This window comes from Schistocerca serialis, chromosome 8 (assembly GCF_023864345.2).
Source record: "Schistocerca serialis cubense isolate TAMUIC-IGC-003099 chromosome 8, iqSchSeri2.2, whole genome shotgun sequence".
Lineage (NCBI taxonomy): Eukaryota > Metazoa > Arthropoda > Insecta > Orthoptera > Acrididae > Schistocerca > Schistocerca serialis.
Window position 1 is genome coordinate 558,940,449 of NC_064645.1, and position 24,989 is coordinate 558,965,437.

The 24,989-nt window shown below is 37.9% G+C and overlaps 2 protein-coding genes across 3 annotated transcripts; one reads left to right on the plus strand and one right to left on the minus strand.

Moving 5' to 3' along the window:
• Positions 1–1,182: 1,182 nt before the first annotated feature.
• Positions 1,183–2,291, minus strand: LOC126416185 (ATP synthase subunit O, mitochondrial). Its single transcript, XM_050083767.1, has one exon. It carries the CDS (start codon positions 2,216–2,218, stop codon positions 1,589–1,591), a length of 630 nt encoding a protein of 209 aa, XP_049939724.1. The 5' UTR covers positions 2,219–2,291; the 3' UTR covers positions 1,183–1,588.
• A 336-nt stretch (positions 2,292–2,627) lies between these two features.
• On the plus strand, positions 2,628–20,098 carry LOC126416168 (ubiquitin-40S ribosomal protein S27a). 2 transcript variants are annotated; one of them, XM_050083739.1, is made up of 4 exons: positions 2,645–2,751; positions 7,598–7,708; positions 12,276–12,493; positions 19,888–20,098. In XM_050083739.1, exons 2-4 carry the CDS (start codon positions 7,606–7,608, stop codon positions 20,035–20,037), a joined length of 471 nt encoding a protein of 156 aa, XP_049939696.1. In that variant the 5' UTR covers positions 2,645–2,751; positions 7,598–7,605; the 3' UTR covers positions 20,038–20,098. The 2 variants fall into 2 exon arrangements, with proteins under 2 accessions (XP_049939695.1, XP_049939696.1); XM_050083738.1 differs by lacking the exons at positions 7,598–7,708; positions 12,276–12,493; positions 19,888–20,098 and adding an exon at positions 6,601–7,492 and having other exon boundaries at positions 2,628–2,751.
• The last annotated feature ends 4,891 nt before the right edge of the window (positions 20,099–24,989 follow it).

Genomic DNA, 24,989 nt, shown 5'->3' on the forward strand with positions numbered 1-24,989 from the left:
ATACAACCCTTCCTCAGTACCTTCCGATTCTCATTTCGTTACGTTTCACACTGAACCATGCAAAACACTGACTTAAAATTTATGTGCAGTAAAACCCAAATGACACAACAGAAAATGAAATGTATTAGGCTGCAGTCAATCAACCAGAAATGATTAAAGAATATTTCATTCCTAGTGATACTTGTGTTCTCAGTGAAAGAAAAGCTGCAGGCATCCTTAAAGGCTCAAGAGAGAGTGTCCCAGATGTTAAATGCTTTGAAAAAGGAGAATACAATACACATATGACCAAATCCTAATCATTGGCAACCATGGAATGGACGACTAATCATCCACACCCTGAGAGTCAGGCTGATCTATGTCGTGGTGCTCCTTTTGATGGCACTGTTAGTTTTATTCAGCACCATAGCCCATAGCTGTCCTATTTAAGTACTTCCTCCTCCTTGTTACAGAACATTTCACTTGTTTGGGTCAAGAATGCTAACCAGCAAGTACAGCAAAATGGGCAAGAGACATTTAAAAAATAATATTCATTCATTTTACTCTTGTGATCCATTAACAATACATCAAAATCCAGTACCATTTTTGACTGGCATGTACTGGACAACTAAAATCCAGATGAGAACTCATTTATACAGAAAATCATTCACTTTATCTTTCCAGTTTACAATATCATGTTATATCAGCCTGTATAGTTATATCTATATTCTTTATCACCCTCAAAGACTGTTTTATCTCACAGTAGTACAAGACTCAACAAAGTGAGCTTTAACTACTGATTCAGTGTAGTGTGTTTGTCAATTATGACCACACTACATATATTTTTTTTTTTTTTTTATTCTGCACTATACATTGAGTTTGTTGTTGCCTTTCTGCTTGTCAGTATCCTTTAGTACAAGTGGTGGTAGTGGTGGTGGTGGTGGTGGTAACCCATACCATTTAAGTAACAGCTATCTAGTACAAGGAACATTTTTCAGCATCTTTTAATCCAGTTCACTTACCTACATTATTTTGTCGTTTGTCAAAAAGTCGCAAACAAAACTACAACGTAAGAATATCCAGCAGTAAGAAGATCCTATTGACTTGGTACTGAGCCTCAATATGTATTTGACGATATATGATTAAACTGCAAGACAATGTTTACACCATGACCTGAGTAAACTACTCAAGTGAAATAAACAAAGGTAGCAGTTCCATGAGTAATTTATTAATCTAAACAACAGTTCCATTAACAGAAAACTACATAATCTGCAACAAACAAAGAGCACAAGACAAAATGTGTATTGCACCAGAGCATTATTTCACAGTAGTTCAGAGTACGCCATTAAATATATTATTTCTGGTAACATTTAATGATTGAAAATATCGTGAATTCTCGTCATAATTAAACAAACACGTAATAATTACAAACCATTCAGTATATATTCATATAAACAAACCGAGGTTTATGCAAAACAGTTTTCACAGAAAATGGAAGTTTTGTTTTGAAAATTCCAGTTTATTGTAAAACACTAAAGGTTTGCATATATCACTATGAACTTGCTGCTGTAGAACAGGTTTCTGTCAACCTTGCTAATCAATAAACTTAGTCTTACACTGCAGCAGAAATAAGATCAGTATATTTCTTTATTTTGCTCGCGGTACTCATGTCAACATATTTATCACCGATGCTCACAATCATACCTCCAATTATTGCTGGGTCGACCTTCGTGTTTAGCACCAATGTCTGCCCCTGCTTTAGGTGTCCCTTGAGTGCATCTTCCAGTTCCTTCCTCGTAGCATCATCGAGAGCGCTGGCAGTCACAACTTCACAAACTACTTCTCCCCTGTAAGCTGCCATAATTGTCTTGAACGAATTAATAACAGCTTCAAGACTTTTCAGCCGGCCATTCTCCGCCAGTAATGTAACAAGATTTGCCGTCGGTGGCGAAAGCGCAAGTTTACTTGCAATTTGTTTTACTGCTTCTGTTTTTGTGTGGCGTTTCAGCGTAGGATTTTCAATGAATTCTCGGAGTTTAACATCGGTTCGAAGCGTCTGCTGGAATTTCGTCAATTCTTTTTCCACTGCATCTAACTGTTTCAACTTTGAGGCTGCTGAATAGAGAGCACTTGCGTACCTCCCCTCAAGTCCGAAAACTTGCACAGGTGGTTTTACCATCTGCTGCTGAGCAGCAGATGTTTTCATTGATCTTGCAATTATTGCAAATCTAACCGCAGCCATCCTCACTTCTTCACCAAACCAAACCAGGAAGGCCCAGAATGAATGATCCTTCACAGATGTTATGTAAATTCGATAGCCTGTTCTCGATTGTAGCAACACGAGAGCAAACCCAAAATCTCTGATAATAAAAAAAGTTATATAGTTTAAAATAAAAAAACTAAAAATTCAGTCTGCTTTTACTACAAAGACTGGTAATATGAGTCTGCTTTTACTGCAAAGACTGGTAATATGATAGTACATGTAAATTTACGACGTATTATTCCTACTTTCTTCAGATGTCGTCTCTGTGATAATATATAAAGAAACATTAAAAATTATGAAAGATGTGACATTCTACAAAATCATAATTTATTTTATTGTAAATATTTTAAACTTGTAATACAAAATTTGAATACGACTAGTTATGAACATGACTACTATGCAGGAAATGACGTAGTGCACCGGAAGTGTTACTCGAGTTTCTCTGGTTCTCTCCATTGTAGAGCAGTATGGTAGAGATTTCGTGTTGAACGTAGTTAACGCGTGGATATAAGGTATGTTTTGTGGAGAGTGAATAGAAAGTTGGGAATTTGATCTAATTTTAACTTTTTTAACTTGTGCATTATTCATTAAGTGTAGTTGGCGAGCAATCAATTTAGCAACAGTTAATATCGTGTATTAGGTACGTGTTCGCAGCCATGTGCAGCATGGAATATAGGTTTTAGTGGGATTAATGTTGAATCTCATACTTGTTTGGACCTTAATAGCTATTATTAAAATTGTTTTCATTGGCACTTATATATTCTAAGGTCCGTAGGTGTAAAAACTTTGTTTTGACGTGCTTACAGTACTACCGAAACTTTTTTAAAAAGTTGTGGGTTCCTAAGGTGTTGCCGCTCGTAATTATTAGACCGGTGTAGCTCTGTATTTCTAAATTCCCTAAAAATATTTCCGAAGAAACTAGGTACGTCACCACGAAACGCAATAGTTAGGCCATATTTACCACATGGCAATGGTTCGTGTTGCACATTCAATAGATTACATCGGGTACTTTTCTTTTGATATACTTTATTGGCGCTGGTAGCAATCCTCCAGAAATTGCTGAAGTAAAATTTTGTACAGTTGCAGGTTGTATTTTTGTGTTCAGTCCACAGTAAACAAATTTATAAATTTTTTGGTATTTCGGTGCCACAACTTTTTATTTGGCCTTCCTGACATCTCACCACAGCTAAAATTTCGGGGTGGTTCCAATACCACACTTAAACCATTGATGCCCGCAGTATTTGCTTTTTAAATGTATGTTACAGTTGACACACATTGCAAATTTTAATAACTTTCGACGCAGTCAATTTTTTGTTTAACATAACTGTAAGTTGGCTAATCAACTACCTAGATGGGAATGTGTAGAGACATGAAGATTTCAGCTGGTAGTCAGTTTTGATGGTTGTCAGTGTTACATAGCTGACAGTACTTTGTAAAGTAGGGTTGTTGTGTATGTTAGTTTTATACCTAATGGTAAGTGTGCAAATATTTTGCAGGTAGGATCATTCTTAAACATTTCAATACATAGGATGACTTTTCAGATTAATTATTTCCATTACATTTAAATGGATTATACCTCCTTGTGTAGCTCCTGCTTTTGCAGATGCCAAAAAACACATGTTAAGGTGCTTGCAGAGCTCCTCACACTGTAGTAGTACATGTGGATAGTGGGCTTGCTTAAAATGCTTCTGGCAAACAGCCAACTTACAATTAACACTGTAAAAGTTCATACCCCAAGGAATGGTCACTTATTAAAAAGTATGGAAGCATTAGCTTAATTGCTTTCTTAAATGTGTACAGATACTGTTGTGCTAAATGAGAAACACTAAACACTGCTGTTTAATTTGCACCACATTTCAAAAGCTTCTTTTCTGTCTATATTTGTCCATTTCAATATTGTTACATTCCATGCTGGATTTTCCATTGTTTATTGTCCACGTTTCACTTAAACACAGCTACACTACATACCAACACTCTGAAAAGACATATTGACATTTAAAGCTATATTTAGTGTTGACAAACTTCTCTTCTGAAACACTTCTTGCCATTGCCCATCTCCATTTTACATCCTCTCTACTTCAGCCATCGTCAGCCATTTTGCTGCCAAAGTTTCAAAACTCATCTGCTACTACTTTAAGGATTGCTTTTTCTAATCTAATACCCACAGCATTCTCCTGATTTAATTAGACTACTTTCAATTGTGATTATCATCATATCCCTTATAGACCCTGTCAATTCCATTCAGCCACCTTTCAGAGTCCTTTGCTGTCTCTGATAGGATTAAAATGTCATTGGCAAATGAAACTTTATTTCTTCTCCTTAAACTTTTAATTCCTACTCCAGATTTCCTTTGCTGCTTGCTCAATGCACAGATGGAATAACATAAGCAACAGGCTACAATCCTGGCTCACTCTTTTCAACCACTGCTGTCTGGTTCCTGCACGAGCTGGAAATTGCCTTTTGCTCCCTGTTTCTTACACTTACTACCATCAGAATTTCAAAGAGTACTCCAATCAGTGTTTGCAAAGTCTTTTGCTAAGACTAAAAATTCAATATACATAGGTTTGCCTGTTTTTAACCTGTCTTGTTAAATAAGTTGTACAGTCAGTATTGCCTTGTGTGTTCCAACATTTCTCCAGAATCTTCCCTGTGGCTTGCTTCGCCAGTTTTCCCATTCTTCTTCTGTAAAGAATTAGTGTTAGTATTTTGCAACTGTGACTTTTTAAACTGTTATTTTGGTAATATCCACACCTGTTAGCACTGGCTTTCTTTTGAATTATCCTCTTCTTGAAGTCGAGGTTATTTTGCCTGTCTTATGCACATTGCACACCAGATAGGATTGTTACGGCTGGCTCACCCAAGGCTATCAGTAGATCGGACGGGATTTTGTTTACTCCTGAGGTTTTGAGTTAGGGCATTGATTGCTCTGTCAGATACTTCTTGCAGTATCCTGTCTCCTATCTTATCTTACATACGCTGTTATTCATTTCTATAACATTGCCTTAAAGTACATATCTCTTGTACAGACTGTGTATACTCCTGCCACCTTTTCAGCTTTCCCTTTTTTGTTACAAAGTTGGTCTACAGTTTTTTCAAAATAACGTAAAAGGAACAAGGTCTCTCAACATGATTTTGCTAAAAATTTGAGTATAAAGTTTAGCTGTACCATTGGATCAGCAGCACAATGCATGCAAATGATTTTAGTATTATGCAGTTGTTCCTGTTGAGGTGTACATTTATTGCTTAAATGATGTATGTTATATATGATGGGTTTAATGAACATGTAATTCAGTTTTTGTTTAAAAGGGGCCTTGCACTCGGTATTTATTGTGCAATACTGAGTAATCATATTGACGGGCTGAGAATGGTATTGTTTTTCGCATTATATTGGTGGCTGCATAGCTTTTAAAACTCAATATATTGCACTGAGTAGGAGTGGTATTGTGCAATACATGGCAGTTCCTGTTGAGACTTCGTTATTTGCAGACACAAAGACAACGGGTAATGATCCAGTATGAGTACATAAGAAAGGAGGAAGTGTTTATCTGCTTACATGCATTCAGGGGAATTGTTTGACCGTCTATATTTAATGCTTACTCAGTAAACAGCTGCAGAAACATTTGAAAAGTGTTTAAAGAGTAAGAAAACTTGAGATAGCCATCTGGCTACGCTGCAAGCTTTTTTAGCAACATGTTGTACACTGTCCATGCCACATTTTTGCCCATTGCTGTGTCTCCTTGATTTTCTTTTGTGGCATGTAGTAATTCATGTAAATTCTGTATAGTGTCAACACATTTGCTATGAAGGCATTTTTATGATGCATCCCAGAATGAAAGTCGGGCAAAAATATTCTGCAGTTCGTGGTCTAGATTTATGTGCAATATATTGACACAGGGATTGCACAATAAATATTGAATGTGTGGGTGGCCCCTTAAACCCAATACCTCTGTTCGGTTTTTGACAGTAGTGCTGATTTTTTTTTAATAATTAGTTACTAAAAACTTGGTACTGTAGTTTAATGTTCTTAATTTTCTCAAGAATTCATCCTTTCTCCACTTTGAATTGTTTGTTAATAAACTTGTAAAAAAACTACTCTTCGGACAGAAAAAAGTGATGTGTGGTCACTGTGTGTACCAAAAACTAATTAATATAGCCCCAAGGTCTATATCTTTGACTGATATGGACTGACCCATTATTAAACATGTAAACAAGGATGTTGTATTCTGGATATTTTCCTATGCCTCTTGCCAGCTCTGTTAGTGGGGAGTTAGTGTGTAAGTTTACCTATGCTGTTACTATGCCTTCTGAATTTTGCTGCAGTTCTGTACACATAAGAGCTGTGAGAGAGTGAAATATTTCAGGGAGGACCATGCCACAGAACGAGTACATCGAACGCCATCGGCGCCTCTATGGGCGCAGGCTTGACCACGATGAGCGGGTGCGCAAGCGGGAAGCACGTGAACCTCACAAACGAGCTGAAAGAGCACGCAAGACTCGTGGCCTCAAGGCCAAAATGCTCAACCGCCAACGCCGCAATGAGAAGATCCAGACAAAGAAGAAAATTCGTGCCCACGAGTTGAAACGTACCAAAAACAGTGTTGGTGATGGGGAGCCATCAGGTGGAGCTTTGCCAGTGTATCTTCTGGATCGTGAGGTCCAACAGCGTGCCAAAGTTCTGTCCAATATGGTGAAACAGAAGCGTAAAGAGAAAGCAGGCAAATGGGATGTTCCATTACCCAAAGTTCGTGCACAGGCTGATTCGGAGGTTTTCAAAGTTCTTCGCACGGGCAAATCGCGTCGCAAAGCATGGAAACGTCTTGTTACGAAAGTGACTTTTGTGGGGGAGGGCTTCACTCGTAAACCACCTAAATTTGAACGATTTATCAGACCCATGGCATTGCGGTTCCGTAAGGCACACGTAACACATCCAGAATTGAAGGCAACCTTCTGCCTACCAATTATTGGAGTTAAGCGTAACCCAAATTCACCCATGTATACATCATTAGGTGTAATAACCAAGGGAACAGTAATAGAAGTTAATATAAGTGAACTAGGTCTTGTGACACAGGCTGGCAAGGTGGTCTGGGGAAAGTATGCACAAGTCACAAACAATCCAGAAAATGATGGTTGCATTAATGCTGTGCTGCTTGTATAATGTTTTCTGATCTTGAGCTATGTCCTAATGGTTGTCTACAATATGACTACAATGTGATGTATTTGTTTGCATAATAAAGTACAGAATTGTATAAACCATTTGAGTGAAACAGTTCCTTTTAGATTGCACTGCCATTTACACTCTTACCTTATTGCACATTTATTGAGTGTTAGTAGTGATATTCTTACTTGAAACTTTTACAGAATTCAAAATGCAGATATTTGTGAAGACTTTGACGGGGAAGACTATCACCTTAGAAGTAGAAGCTTCGGATACAATCGAAAATGTTAAAGCCAAAATCCAGGATAAAGAAGGTTTGTAACATTGTAAATTAATGTATGTGGTCAAAACCCACTGGAATGGGAGGTCATTTTCTGTGTTTGGCAACAGTGGGAATCTGAGTTGTGTAAAACGTTTTAGCAGTACATCAGTGAATTATTTGTTTGCCATCATACTTCACCATAATTTTAATTTGGCAATCATGACATTGTTTAGCATGGTATACACGGGTTAATACTGAATGTAGGTCAAGCACATAATCTTGTTTAAATATTTAGTTTTGGTATACGTGATTTTAAATCTAATGCAGTGAACAAAACAGGTGAGATCCAGAAAGTTGGATCACCTAACCACTCTTTATTCCCTGAAGAATATACTACTTTGTGTTTATATAAGCATTATTAGATTCTTTTCAGAATGTGAGTTGTTGCAAGGTGTTCTTTCCTATCAATTGTAATTGATTTCAAAGCCATGTTTGTGTTGGTAGTGAACTGTTTAGTTGTGCAAAGGAATTTTTTCCACAAGTTGAGAGATGCACATGCTTAAGACATGTAATTATTGAAGCAGTAAAGTTACAAAGAAAAACACAAAAAATCAGTGTCACTTTCTAATTTCCAGACAAAGTAGACACAAATTGAAAAAATGCTTATCACATTTCTCCAACCTGGTGGGAACTTATAATTGGTCTTAAATAATTCCCAAGACACATTGTAATAAAATAAAATTATTAATTGGTTTTCTACAAATGGACACACAAATCTGAAATCGCAATACTTGATGAAAATAAATTCTAAAAAGTTAATCCATACCTGACACCCACTGCTTCCGATGTTCATGAAACTTTCTGCATGGCAGTAGTTGATGTAAAAAGAATTTTACAAATGTAAGTGCCGTCACAGAAGGGATGTGTCTTTATTGGAAAAACTCAATATTCTTGAGTTATGGGAATATAGAAAATAAACTTAAGCTGTTGTGGTCCAAACAATGAGTTTTAAATATGTAAAACACTTTGATGCCTGATACAGGATTTATTTTTATCAACGCAGCACCCTGAGTATGATAGATATTGGATGCTTATTTAACATATACCAAATCATTGTTCAGATCATTCAAATCAGTTTATGTAAACTGACAACCTATATTAAGGCTCCCTCATGAAAGTAGAGAGCCAAAAGTTATAAATTTAAATGAAACATTTTTATTGCACAGATCTACTTTATTTAGGGTGCCAAATTCTGGTCACACTAATGTTAATTTGAAATGTACGTGTTCAGCAGTTAAGATCCCTTAAACTATCAATGAAACTCCTTAATAGTGTCTCTGTTTTTAATCCATTGTGACAGATTGTCCTATTGACTTCATATCTTATTTCATTAAAGTAATACATTGTGCCAAATGTTTATTTAGATACACCAACAGTACATAATGTTTTCTAAAAGCACAAAATAAGTCTTCAGTCTCAAGCCAAATCAATGACAATGCTGGTTCAGGTGGGTGGACACAAGTTATGACATTTGACACTGCAAAGTACCACCTGTCACACACAACTGCTACAAAACAATTTTGTTTGATAAGTGCATGATCCCATGTGGGGCATTTTCATTGAATGAAAAAATCAAGGAAGGCTTTACAGAAGTTAATTGTCTAATCTCTAAAGAATCACAAGAAAGGTTTGTATAGTGAAAATTTCTGATGCCAGGTATTGTGTGGGTTGTCAAAAATCTCTTATTGAGGATTTTGTGTAGAAAATCTACGTACTTTCTCGAAGAATTGAAAAAACCTTTTATCAATATTAACTTTGCACAAATTGTAAACATCAGATGCAATTATTTTTGCATTATCTGCTAGAACTAGCTCTTCTCAGTACATTTTGTATTTCCTCCCAAACCATTGCGCACAGATTTACCATGGCTAGTAGTAAAAAATGCTCAACATCAATAGAAAAATTGTTTTTGTGCGCTCACAAATTTTTCGGGCTTTTTCTATTCTTATATTGAGCAGCACATCCCTCAGTGAATAAAGCACTTTCTTCACTTGTGGGTAATTCTCTACCAGCCACTTAACCATTTCTTTCTGGACAGCATTACAAATCCTACATCATGTTCCATATCACGACTTATAATGCAATTGTTCACTATTACCAATTTACTTTCTTCATTTACCACATGAACACAGACAGGATGGATTGGACAGCTGCTTCTTGTCCAGTGGTAACTCTAATTTCATTCTGAATTGCAAAACTGTAGTTTTCAGCAAAGTCCATTAAGAGTAACTTTTTCTGGAGTTAAATTTTGTGTAATTTTTTCAATGATTTTGACTGACGCTTAGATATAAAAGAGTGTGGTTTAAGTTACCAAAAAGTCCACATATTCACTAACATTTGCAGACTGCCCCATGATCTGTGTTTATCAACTGGCTGAACTCAATTTCATGATTAATTCTGACAGTTTATCACGAGGACAATTATCACAGTGATTAAACGTACTCGTTTTCAGAGTATGTTTCTTCAATGTGTCCCGCATCCGAAAGCAGTTTTACAGTTTGGTGGATCACATTTTGATAGAAATTGGTGACAATCTTTACTTCATCCGCAATAACTTCCCCCTTTTTGGTTTGAGTTGATAAAATACCCATTTCTGTTTTTAGTTTCCTTGCTTATCAAACCACATACTTCCTAACATTGAATTCTGACATTTTCTTCTGACCAAGAGGGTGGAGCCAAAGTTGAAACTTGGATTTTTCATGTACTCTTACACTACCCATTTTCTCTCGTTAACAATATCATGACATCAAAATTTGTCTTCCTTAACAATTTCACCATCAAATTTTTCTTCTCTACAGCCAAAATCTTCAATACTGCAATCTAATACCTGGCACACTTCTTGTTCCAAAACATGCTTCACTTTTTCCAGCTTTTTTGACATGAAGCCTTGGTGTGATTTTAAATGGGGAGAACTTTTAAGGGAGAGCATCTCAGTTTATGTAAAGTTTAATTTGCACTCTCAATACTTTGACTTTTTACTACTGCTTTGTGAAATGTCATCTGGGTCATCTGTTACCTTCATTTCTATCACTGATTTCAGGTTTTTGTTCACAAATCTTAAGACATGTTGTGCAGTTTTTGGCCTGGTTTTACATACTCTTAGCACTTAATGTTTTACACAGACAAGTAAACTGACTTCAAATTAACTGTTTGTGTTTTTTGAAAGGATCACAAAGTTCTTGCAGTTCCAAAAACTTTTAAGTAATAGTATCTGTGATGTCCACATAGTAGCACTTTCTTGGTCGTGTGGAAAGTTTATATTGGGTTGCATCAATATCAAATCTTCCTGGTGTTGACTCAGCTTGGTCAACTGACAGTGCTTTAGTAATTTTCCAACAGTGCATGAATTCACATTTTGAATGCAATTAACACTGCACTAATTCACTTAAAACATACTTTATAGTAGTGGAATGCCAGAGCTGCACTACAAACAGGTATGACCAATAAAAGTGGAATGCTTAGACCACTCTACAAACAGAAATGACTTGTCCCACAGAAAGACAGCAACTGAGGCCAAATAGACTAATTGTAGCATTGTTTTCGTGTGTGGGGGGGGGGTCTATTTTTGGCAAAGGCCTTACTGGGTGAAGGTTTTGTGTCTTTTTGTTGTGCCTATCTGCAACTAGGCATCTCTGCTATATGGTGAGTAGCAACTTTCCTTCCATAATTCTATTAATGTTAAGAATAGTGTTTTTGACACTGTTGGAAGGGAGAGCTTCTGTTTCTCTAACACACACATTCCAAATTCTCTATTTTGTCGTCAGAGCTGTTGATTTCAGATGTAATGCATCAACTGCTGTCTTTTGTGTGTATGTAAAACTTACAGGTAACAATAAAATTTTTGTTTACTATATAGTGAAAGTTTCTTTACACACTCAGTTTATTTAGTACATTTACTGTTCAAACACACATTCTTCTTAGAATTAATGTGAATGTTTTATCTATCTGAAGTAACCTCTTTGGTATTAGATTACTCAACTGATACTGGAAAATGTATCTACTGTAATGCAATATGTATTAACTGAGATAGGACGGAAAATCTACCATGGCTTACCACTGTCGTATGAAAACATTTGCTGTTTAACAGCAAGTACTATCTAGTATTGATACTACAATTAGTAGATGCCTGGAACATTTAAAATTTGATAAGAGCTGTGACATGTTAAGTGTTCCATTTTGTGAGTGGATACTCTGTTTAGTTTTGGTGGTCTTTGCTGAATTTATTGCAAGTAAGAAAAACGCTTGGTGGCACATCACTTCTGTAGTAAGTAGTGATAAATTGGAATTTTATCAAATAATGACTGCTTTGAAATTTGTGGTCCTAGATGCAATATGCTGGTGACAAAGTATCCTACACTGTCAATTTTTCTTTAGTCTGGTATTTGCATAATACACAGTTCAGGCAGTGTAAAACAAGTGTATAGGTCTTTTAGAAATGTATTAATGATTTAAAGAATGCTCTTGCATATCATCAAAAATGTGGTACTTTGAAAACTAAATCTTATATTGTGGTATCTAATTTGGCTGTTCATTTTTATATTTGTGTCATTTTAAATCAGGAATTCCCCCAGATCAGCAAAGACTTATATTTGCTGGCAAGCAGTTGGAAGATGGCCGAACATTGTCTGATTATAACATCCAGAAAGAATCTACTTTACACCTTGTCTTAAGGCTCCGTGGTGGTGCTAAGAAGCGGAAGAAGAAGAATTACTCAACGCCCAAAAAAATTAAGCACAAGAAGAAGAAGGTTAAGCTTTCAGTCTTGAAGTTCTATAAGGTAAGTACATAAGTACTCAAGACTTGACTTCCATTCTGTAAAGCATTGGTATCGACAATAATCACCTAAAGATCTGAACACAGGTAGAAAATTAACATGAAACAATGAATTGCTGTCTAAATTTCGTTTACGGTTCTATTCATGGGTGATGGGTAGTTAGTGGGCACCTTTCATAAGTGACTATACCTGGGCCGGTAAAACATGTCATGTGACAGCTCGTGTGTAGTTTACTATACTGTGATTGCGAGGTTGCAGTAGCTGCCTCTGCACACGCTCACAACTCTGAAGTATGTATTGTAAATATAAGCAACAATCAATGTTTATATGTAAGTACAACAAAGTACATTTTTCTAACAATGGAGACGGAGACTAAGTGTTTAATAGTATATGAAACTGTGTATTGACAACACCTGAAGTAATGACAATATCTATGAAAAGTTGTTCCAAATTGTTAGCATAATAGCTGCATGTAAAACATTGTATAATAATGTGAACCTAAACATACCAAAGAACACATTATGCACACTCGTAGAAAAAATTGCGCGCGCACACACACACACACACACACACACACACACACACACACACACACACACACACACCTTGAAGTGACATGTTTCAGTGGCCTGGGTATAGTCTGGATTAGTCGTAGTGTGCCAAGGGCATTGTCATTTCTTGGAGGCAACACAGTTTCATATAACAGCCTAAACGGTGTAAATTCCTTTCTGTACATGGTGTTTGCAAAAACAAAATACATACATTGTGCCCATGTAAAAGACATCCAATGTATACCACGTATTTAAGCCTTCAGGCCTTTGAAGTGGTAAAACAGTAGGAGAGGAGTACAATGAATTTACAGATGTCAGATTTGGACAGATAAGTGATCATCAAAGTGGGTGAGACAGTAGTGACAATCTCAGAGTGGGACTTCAGGCACTTACTAACTCCTGTTGGACCCTAGTGTACTGTAGTTCCCTTGAACAAAACTGTGCCCAGTGTCTGTATAGAAGAATAAGTGACATCTCTTTATAAGAAAGGTAGCAAGAATTGTACCCAAAACTGCAGTCCAGTGATAAAAACATGCATACGTTAACTGCCCTTAACACTTTCGCTGCGGCATCGGTGCAGGCGTGCAACCCTCCAGTGCGGCCCGGCATTTGCGAGTGCGGTCTGGTAACGCTCGAGTGCGGGCCGGTATCACTCTGAAACGGCAGGTACCGCTCGGAGCCGACGCTCCTAAGCACACCTGAGCTACAGGCTGACGTCAAGACCTTGTAAGATCTGTAGGATCACGTTCTATACTGACTTAATGATGACACCTTAGATGCATTACTTCAAATAAGCTTGGACTGTATTGTGGTCATGTTTTAAAGTCTGTTCGCTATGTGACACCTGTAGGGGTCACAGGCGCCATTCAGATGTTCGTGATTTGTTGATAATGTAACAAAAAATACGATGTGGATTCCAAAACGCATGTTCTTAAGAAGGGAAAAAATGAAACTGGATTCATTTGAAATTATGTTTACTTCAAATGCGCATTTTTAAGATTGACTCTGATAGCGGTCGTCAATTTAGTAGCATGTTTGCTGCTGATGTGAGAGAATTAGCCGTCTACTTTATAATAGACGCCCAGGGGACGCCCGAATGTGTAGAAATTAGTGAGCGAAACACTTTTCCTGCCCCTTTTCACATTGGAGGGTCCTATAACCGCCATTACGAACACTATACATTTGATAACTGACCACACAAAACAAAGGTTCACACGCTTTGATACTAGCTTAGACGCTGCAACTAGACGGAGTAATCCGACAGTGAGCGCGGACGCTTATAAGCGTCAGCCGCACTGACTGGTGGCTTGTTGAGACGCTTATCAGCGTCAGCCGCAGCGAAAGTGTTAAACGTCCAGAAATATAAAATAGTGCACTTCACAAAAGTACATTCAGTATCACATTATTAGAATCAATCAACTTGTGGAAATATTTGTTTAATAACTTTTAGAATATTGCTGAAGTGTGTGGGACCCATACCAACTAGGACTACTAGAGCATTTTGAATCTATACAAAAAAGGGAAACACAAATGAAGGGTTCATTTGGTTCAAGATAAGTGACTAAAATGCTAAAAACATGAACTTGCAGATACTTGTAAAGATGCAAACTATTGAATCCAGGAACATAACACTGCACCCTTCAAATTGCTCCCACAGGGATGGGAAAGGTAAGATAAGATTTGCTACAGCATGCACAGAGGTTTTGAAACAGTCATTGTTTTTGCAGCGCTTACATGAATGAAATGCGAAGAAATTCTATGTGGTACAATGGGAGGTAGGGCTGGGATAAATTGGGAAAAAACCAGAGGTTGATAGTTTGTAAGGCAGTGTTATTGGAAGACTGGTAGAAATGAGAGAATGGAATACATTGAAAGACAGGCAGTTCAATAAAAGAGATGAAATAGTGGAAGGCATCAGTGGATCTAATAGTAAAAAACACAACTCAATTAGAAATCCATGACAGCTTAAACACGAAAAAGGGAATATGGGTATCCCAAAAATTTAGATGGACAGCAAATGCACAACTGTGGAAACAATAGATTCTGCCTGTGGATGCTTTTCTGAGGTGGAGTCGATTTCTGAGCTGGTTGTAAACCTTCTGTATAGGTTACGCATTTGTGTAATGGGAGCAATAGATTTATTGGGATAAAATTTTTTAAGCAATGAGTGCTAAATATTTTTTACTTCTTGATGACCAGTTCCAACACACACTTAAAATCATAATCAGACCTACAAATGTGACAAATGACAATAAAGGGTGAATTCTATAATACTATTATAGTTTTCCAGAAGTTGGGTAGTTTATGATAAAATAATTTTCAATCCTTTGGAAATTTGAAGTGCATACATATAATCCCATAGCAGGAACACATACCACTAACAATACAGTGTAAGCACATTGGTTTGATGGTAATGAGATGAAAACATTAAATACACATAGTGCCAACGTATTTGCTGAAGTGACACAGGTGTAAAACATGACACACACACACACACCACACACACACACACACACACACACACACACACAAAGATACCAAGTGAACCAATGTGCCATTCAAGGAAGAGTTTGCACTTGCAGAAACTGTCAACAGATGGTGCTAGTATGTCATTGCATAGTTTAGCTTATGCAATTCCGTTTTATATAGCACACAACATTCTCTGACTCATGAATTCACAGAAGAAATTTCGTATAACTAGGAAATTCACTGGCATTGACATGAATATTAGCAATGGGAAATTGTAGTTAATTGAACTAACTGTTATTAACGAGTTGCATTGTGTGGGGGGGGGTCCTTAATGGCCGAAAGGTGTAATTGTGTGAATCTTTTTGTTGCGTCCATCGTGACTCAGGATCTCCGCTATACAGTGACTAGCAACTTTCATTCTCTGGTATTGTTACTGATGGCTTAGGTTAATACTATAATTACACTGTCTTACAGCAGAGGGATCACCAACAATTAAGTGTATCCCGTGCAAAACTTTACAATGTTATCAGTAAAAAAATAATTTACTGTTGACAATTTCTGCAATTGTATGCCCTGCTCTGGGTTGCACATTAATTCAGTTCCTACCTTGATAGGTACATGTGACATTTTACACGTCACTTCAGCGACTACATTGGAGTTGTTTATTTTATATTTTCATCTTCTTATTACTGACAAACCAATGTGCTTATACTGTATTGAATGTGGACTGTGTTCCCTCTGTTAATTTATTTTATTATATTCTACAATCTTCTGGAAAATTGTTCTTTAACAGTATTATAAATTATGCCCTGTAATGTCGTCTATCATTTAACTTCGCCGAGTAGAAGATGGCAAAACTTCTGTCGAAACCGGTCATCGTGAGATAAACAATACTTAGTGATCTTGACATCAAAAGAAATTTCCTTCCAATAAACCCACACATTCTAGTGGGGACAGACCAGGCCTAGCTGGCCACAGAGTACTTAATCACACACAGTTCATAGAAATATATGCCATGTGTGAATGAGCTTTATTCTGTTGTTGAGAAATATCAATATGGTACTGTCACGTGGAAGGTAATACATGAGGATGCAGGATGGCCATGACCTTCGTGCTGTTGAGAGTTCCCTCAATGACTACCAACAGTGACCTGAAGTTATCCTGCACGGCTCACCACAGGACAATCTCCTAAACATTGAAAGAACAGGGCCTCTCTTCAGTTCGCTGTCATACTTTGATGGCAATTTGGGATAGTACGAACAGTGATTCATCAATGAATGCAGTAAGATTACATTCTTTAACCATCCCTGCTTCTCTATCATGGTATCACTCCAAATGCAGCCGTTTGTGTTGTGATGTTAGCAGCAGCTTACACGTGGGTTTGTAATTTCCTAATCCAGGTGCTGCAAATCTCTGACCAATGCTGTGGGATGATGTGGAATTTTGTGGGAGTCTGTTATTTGTTCTCAGATGCAGGTGTAGCTATAAAGAGGTTAAGATATGCTTAGTACACAGTATGGTGATACTCTGTTTTGGTCAGATGTTTTTGACCAGAACATTGACAAGTATGTCTCCATAATGTTCCCAGTAGTCAAACATCACTGTCAAATTTGAATTCCCCACTAATGTGCCATGGTTTGACCAGACAGACGGATCGATACATTCCACACGGGAAAAATATATTTAAAAACAAAGATGATGTGACTTACCATACGAAAGTGCTGGCACCATACGAAAGCGCTGGCAGGTCGATAGAAACACAAACACAAAATTCAAGCTTTCGCAACAAACTGTTGCCTCATCAGGAAAGAGCGAAGGAGAGGGAAAGACGAAAGGAAGTGGGTTTTAAGGGAGAGGGTAAGGAGTCATTCCAATCCCGGGAGTGGAAATACTTACCTTAGGGAGAAAAAAGGACGGGTATACACTCTCACACATACACATATCCATCCACACATATACAGACACAAGCAGACATATTTAAAACAGAGTTTGGGCAGAGATGTCAGTTGAGGCGGAAGTGCAGAGGCAAAGATGATGTTGAATGACAGGTGAGGTATGAGTGGTGGCAACTTGAAATTAGCGGAGATTGAGGCCTGGTGGGTAACTGGAAGAGAGGATATATTGAAGAGCAAGTTCCCATCTCCGGAGTTCGGATAGGTTGGTGTTGGTGGGAAGTATCCAGATAACCCGGACGGTGTAACACTGTGCCAAGATGTGCTGGCCGTGCACCAAGGCATGTTTAGCCACAGGGTGATCCTCATTACCAACAAACACTGTCTGCCTGTGTCCAATCATGCGAATGGACAGTTTGTTGCTGGTCATTCCCACATAGAATGCATCACAGTGTAGGCAGGTCAGTTGGTAAATCACGTGGGTGCTTTCACATGTGGCTCTGCCTTTGATCATGTACACCTTCCGGGTTACAGGACTGGAGTAGGTGGTGGTGGGAGGGTGCATGGGACAGGTTTTACACCGGGGGCGGTTAGGATAGGAGCCAGAGGGTAAAGAAGGTGGTTTGGGTATTTCATAGGGATGAACTAACAGGTTACGAAGGTTAGGTGGACGGCGGAAAGACACTCTTGGTGGAGTGGGGAGGATTTCATGAAGGATGGATCTCATTTCAGGGCAGGATTTGAGGAAGTCGTATCCCTGCTGGAGAGCCACATTCAGTCTGGTCCAGTCCCGGAAAGTATCCTGTCACAAGTGGGGCACTTTTGTGGTTCTTCTGTGGGGAATTCTGGGTTTGAGGGGATGAGGAAGTGGCTCTGGTTATTTGCTTCTGTACCAGGTCGGGAGGGTAGTTGCGGGATGCGAAAGCTGTTGTCAGGTTGTTGGTGTAATGGTTCAGGGATTCCAGACTAGAGCAGATTTGTTTGCCACGAAGACCTAGGCTGTAGGGAAGGGACCGTTTGATGTAGAATGGGTGGCAGCTGTCATAATGGAGGTACTGTTGCTTGTTGGTGGGTTTGATGTGGACGGACGTGTGAAGCTGGCCATTGGACAGGTGGAGGTCAACGTCAAGGAAAGTGGCATGGGATTTGGAGTAGGACCAGGTGAATCTGATGTAACCAAAGGAGTTGAGGTTGGAGAGGAAATTCTGGAGTTGTTCTTCACTGTGAGTCCAGATCATGAAGATGTCATCAATAAATCTGTACCAAACTTTGGGTTGGCAGGCATGGGTAACCAAGAAGGCTTCCTCTAAGCGACCCATGAATAGGTTGGCATACGAGGGGGCCATCCTGGTACCCATGGCTGTTCCCTTTGTTGGTATGTCTGGCCTTCAAAAGTGAAAAAGTTGTGGACACTTTAAAATGATGTGGTATCATGTGTAAAATAAAGGAAGTGAAAGATTATTTAAACTTTGTACAGAAACCAAATGTAATTTAGGAGTCAGGGGACATGAAAGGGAAGCAGTGTTATAGAAGGCAGTGGACCAGTGATGTGGACTATCTGCATTGTTGTTCAGTCTGTGCCGTTAACAAGCCGTAAATTAAACCAGGGTGAAATATTTAGTGGTAAAGGTTGAGGGACATGAAATAAAAACTTGAGGTTTGTTGTTGACATTGTTTAATCAGACAAGGCAAGTATAATCTTGAAAGAAAGTGAGACATGGGTAATTAGCAGTTCAGGCCAAAGGAAGCTTTTGAAAAGGGTGATAAAGAAAAATGCTGAAAATGAAATGGCTCTTTCAAATAATTGATATTAAGTCAAGGGAAAAAAAAGAAATTTATTGCACAACCTGACTAAGAGGGTTTTGGGTGATAAGACACATCTTGAGGTATCAAAGAATTGTAAAAATTTGGGAGAGAAAGGCCAGAGTACAGTGAACTGATGTTAATGGGTGCACATTACAGTAGTTGTGCAGCAATGAAGAGGCTTGTACCGGATAACTAATGTGAAGAGCTGCATCAAAGTGTCTTTTAACTGACGACAATAGAAAGTGCATCTCATTTTTGTAATTTGCCACATTTAGTGTTCAAACGTGCTTCAGCTCGAACAGCTATTAAAGGTATTACTATATGAATATTGAATGAGAAGAAGATATCACTGTATTACAAGAGCAAAATACTTAATTGATTATCAAATTGTGTTGCCAGATTTTGACTCAAAACACACAATCAATTTTTGCAGTGTGGTAATTTGTAGTTGGTTTGAAAGCACAGTACAGTATTAGCTGAGTGTAGATTTGTGTGAGTGTTTTCAGCATGATGTGTTCATTATTGATGCCAACCTGTCATAAAAGATGACTGATTATTGCCTAAATCACTGAACTGTTTGTTAGACATAAGTTTGTAGTGACATATGTGGTATCATAACTATGGCAAGAATTATCCAACACAAACATGTTAATAAATAAAAGCATCCTTCGGTTTTCAGGTTGATGAAAATGGGAAGATTCATCGCCTCCGCCGTGAATGCCCATCAGAACAGTGCGGTGCTGGAGTATTCATGGCTGCCATGGAAGATAGGCATTACTGTGGAAAGTGCGGGCACACACTAGTGTTCAGCAAACCTGATGAAGCTTGAACATGTTGCTGTATGGTTTCTTGGCATTGTAATATTACTGACAAATAAAAAATAACAAATATTTTTGTTTAGTTTCACTGTGGAACAGTCTTAATTTGTTTTTGTAGGATTGTATAATGGTGTGAAGGATGTGGGGTTGAAGGGGGTTGGTGACAACTGCAGGGAGGAGAGTGGTGCTCAGGAGTGAGCCATGTATACCTTGCACATCACTGGTACTATACCTACAATTTGTATCACATGGTGTGTTGGCAAATTTGTAGCACATAATGATTAGTGGGCTTCCTTCTCAGAGAAAAAGTCTGTGACAAAATGACAGATTTAAACATGTCTTCATTGCTCAAACTATGATGCTGGCTGCTGGACTTAGCAGACTTGAGAGAGAGAGAGAGAGAGAGAGAGAGAGAGAGAGAGAGAGAGAGAGAGAGAAACTATGGTGTGTACTTACATTAATTCTTGACTGTACCTATGTTAGGATATTGCCATAGAAATAAAACTTAAGCAGTATCTCAACAGTTATAGCAAGGGCTTGTTGATTTTAAGTCCATGAAGAAAAATCCAATCTGGTTACAGATAACGCAAAAAAAAGATCTTTCAGTACAGTAGTTCATAACCAAAGAACTGTGGAAAATTCTACATAGTCCTTCCAATACATCTTTAACTTCCAAAAAGTTTGAGATGGTTTAAGGGAAATTATTATGTATTCCTCACAGTTGATGTAGTAAGCAATATTATTACACAAGGTCTTGGAGAGGGAGAGGAATGTGTGTTGTAATGAATTAGAATAATCACAACAGAGTGAAAATTGTGGCCCTGTTGTTGCTGTAAGGTGCTGTTTTCTATTTTATTTCACATCACCAATAAGAATTTGCATTTCACTGTAAATGAGACTTCTGACAATGAGTTATCAGCATGCAGTTGTATGTTTAGTCATGGTCTTAATTCCAGTTGACTTAAAGGCGAAAGTGAATGTGATTGACAACAGTTGACGTGTTTTTGGTGATTCCGCATGGTAAGTAGAAAATATAGTTTACAACAGTAAATGTTGTGATACTTTAGAACTAATACATTTTCTTAAGTTTGTTTTGTATATTGCAAAATTAAATGTCAGAATTCTTGCAGAGTTTTGCCTATTTTTATTTTACAGTGCCTTGAGGTTCAAAATATTTGTGGGAATGACAATTCATGTTGATATGTATATGTCCATCATAAGCATCATGACACGTGAAATGAGGTAGTGCAGTTTTAAACACTGGATTCACATTCTGTGGGTGACAGTTCGAATCCTTTGCCAGCTGTGCGGATTTGGGTGTTTCCGTATATTGCTTTTGGAAAATGCCAGGATTTCTTTGAAAAGATCACAAATGTATTCCTTCCACATCTGAGCTCATTCTGTAATGAGTTAATTGTGACAGAACATTAAAACCAAATCTTCTTTCTTTCACTAGCACAAGAAAACTACTTGACCAAACTGATTGTAGATTTTTGTCTCTCCCTCACCCTGAAGGAGGAACTATTACCGTATTTACCAGACTAAAAGACAACCCACCCCCTTTTTGAAGGGGTCCTATAGGAAAAATTTATTCTTCAACATATGCCAAAAAATAAAGATTACAAACTGTTTATGTAAGGGATCTGCCTAAGTTAACATTACACCTATTCCAAATTTATGCCACTCATTGTCTAAATTTTGATAATACAAAGTGAATAGTGGTGTATGAGGGGGGGGGGGGGCAGGCAAAGTAATGGAAACTGATTAATAATTGCTGCTTGAATAATTTAAGAAAATTAGAAAGAAATTGGGACAAGTATCCTGCGTAAACTTTAACTAGTACTAATATAGAGAGACCTTAAATGTCAATACATGTAAGATCAATATTCATCATTTAAGTTTGCATGCGTGTTCACATTAATTCCATTGTGTGTAGCACTGCTTATGATGCTGCTGATTCTGGATCACTGCTCACGCAAATTCCTCTTGTCTGCTTTGAACCTTCTGATGCAGGATTCTTGGTATGGGCGAAATGAACACAGGTGTAATTGGCGTAAATATATATAAATGAACTTGGTCTTCCTAATAAATATTATAAAATTTTAATATATGGTTGGAATACACATTCTTAAACAACACTGGTTTGGTGGAGCTAGTCATATGTTGGCCTGCAGCCACTTGCAGAAACGCAGGTGAAGATACAGATATTAATAAACTGAATAGTGTATCTCTCCTCTCTTTTTTATGACATTATCTCTGGTGTAAAGCAATTCGTTACTTATCATTTGGCCTTATTTAGCTTACATGTATAAAAAGAAAAGAATGAAGGAAAAAAGAAAAAAAATGAGCCATTGCAAAAGAGAAATATACAGAAAGATATTATTTGCGTTAATTTTTATCTTCACTGACTCTTTCGTTTGCTTAGCCTGTCGTGACACTATTTTCAGCATTGTCTGTTTCCCCCCTAGTGGATTTTGCTTTTATCCTGATGTGAGAATGTTAAAATGACATTGACTTCCAAACATATTGTCTGCCTGGCACTCTCTCATTGGTTGTGTACAACCAGCAGCAAAAACAGTATAATGAAGATGTTTCAATGGAGTGTTTAACAGTTTCACAGCAACAAAGCTGATTTTTTGCGCTGTTTAGTAACCGTAGATGAAACTGGGTCCATCACTTCGCTCCCGAGACAAAAGAACAATCAAAACAATGGGAAAATTGGAGAACCGACTCCAAAGAAGGCGATACTGTTTCATGTGCAGACAAGGTCATGGTGTCGGTTTTTTGGGATGTGTGTGGTATGATTTTCATTGACTACTTTGTAAAAGGAAAACTGTCAACGACTAGTATTATGCGAACTTAATGCAATGTTTGGGTGAAGAAATCAAGCAAAAACGGTCGCATTTGGCCAAGAAGAAAGTATTGTTTCTTCAGGACAATGAACCAGCTCACAAGTCTGTTATTTCAATGGCCAAAATTAATGAATTAAAGTTTGAATTGCTACCTCATGCACCCTATTCGCCAGATTTGGCCCCCCTCGGATTATTTTCTGTTCCCAAACTTGAAAAAATTGGCTTGGTGGTCGAAGATTTTCAACAAATGAAACGTGATGTTGGCAGTTAAGGGCTATTTTGAGGAGTTCAGTTCTCATAATAAAAAGGGTACCGAACTTACTGAACATCGCTGGGAAAAGTGTATACAGCTAAAAGGAGATTATGTTGAAAAATATACATTTTCCAAAATTTTTGTGGTTGTTGGGTCAGGTACTTATGGGACCACCCTTTTTTGTGTTGTGTGTTTGCCTGCTGGTTCCCTTTTTTCCATGCCCCAACAGTGCATGTCACTCATATGAAAAGAACTGTATGGGTCAGTAAATTATTTTGAGTTTACACAGGTGAAACTGAAATATCGGGAACGCAAAAGAAATTTAATACATCATATCAGGTTTAATGTGCACAAAAATTTTGCATGTCCTTCAGTACTATAATGTGGGGTTCCCATAACCCTTCTGAAGGTAAGGAAGACACTGCACAGCGTGTTTCTCAGTGCTACTCGCTTATAAACTTAAGTTTTCGCCGAACACCGGATTTTAACTATGTAGTTTACATGTACAAGGTGGGTAATTTTGAAACTCTGTATCTTGGAAACGTATAAAGATATCAAGAAAATTTCCAAAGCTTTTTGAGGTCGGGATCTTAAGAATATATCGCAAAAATTACAACCATTTGGTATGCATAGCCGTTTTGGAATCTGCGGCTCGGTTTTGGTACCCAAAAACTGTTTTTGGGGTGTTTCTTGATAATGGATAGACTTTTGAAAACGGACAGATGGTATGTCTAGATAAATGCCTAGAGAATATAAGGTTAAAATTTGAGCAATTTGTTGCGGTTTTTATTATTTTGATGACACATTCAGTGCGGTATCTGAATGTCTGTGGAGGAATAGTAGCTTATTCTTAAAGAGCCAAAACAAAGGAAAGTAGTGTGTTGGGCACCGTGGTCTGTCTGGATTGACGACAATGTCCACTCGTCCCTGAGGTGTTCCATCAGGCCAGTTCATTTCAGGAATGACAGTGTCCACAAACCATTGCCTCATAGATGTTGCTTTATGACATGGTCTACATCTATATTCCACAACCCACATAACTGGATGGCAAAGGGTACTTTGTGTACCACTGCTACTTTCCTGGTTTCGTGTTGCAGCCACAAATAGTACACTGGAAGTATGATTGCTGGTATGTCTCAGTGTGGACTCTAAACATTTTACCTTTTTGCTGATTTTGCGAGGAAGCATTATGTTTGTTGACTCTCCAAGAAACTTATGCTCTCAGAACTTTAACAGCAGCAAACGACACTGTGGTGCAGAATGGCTCTCTTGCAGCACCTGCCACTGCAGTTGGTCAATCCTCTCTGTGACATTTTCTTGCCTACTTAATGTACCTGTAACAAAATGTGCTGCTCCTCTTTGGATCTGTTCTATTTACTCTATTAATGCTATCTAGTATGGATCCTTAGGGGCGGACAATGTTCAAGCACGGTCGAAGGAGGGTTTTGTAAGCTACCTCCTTTGTAGATAGGTTGCATTTTCTGAAGATTCTTCAGCTGAATCTTTCTTGCGACTATCTTTATGTGGTTGTTCCACTTGAAAACTTCAAGGTATTTTGTGGATGTCACTGCTTCCAGTGATTGATCTGCAATCGTGCAATCATGGGTATTGCTGTCTGTACACACACCAAGTTACATTTGTCTATCTTGAGAGTCAAGTCTCTGAAGGTTTTCCTACATTTCGCTTTAATTTTGTGGTATTGCGAATTGTCTGTATACAACAGCACCATCTGAAAAAGTCTTTTGGAACTTCATATGCAGTCTACTATGTTATTTATAGATTTTGTGGTACTAATGCTCCTTAAGGGTACACCCGAAGTCACTTTTATGTCTGAAGTTTAAGAGGAGCCTAAAGGATT

Excerpts from the sequence above, each read along its gene's own strand:
- LOC126416185 (XM_050083767.1), bottom strand. The coding sequence starts at position 2,218 with ATGGCTGCGGTTAGATTTGCAATAATTGCAAGATCAATGAAAACATCT.
- LOC126416168 (XM_050083738.1), top strand. The coding sequence starts at position 6,609 with ATGCCACAGAACGAGTACATCGAACGCCATCGGCGCCTCTATGGGCGC.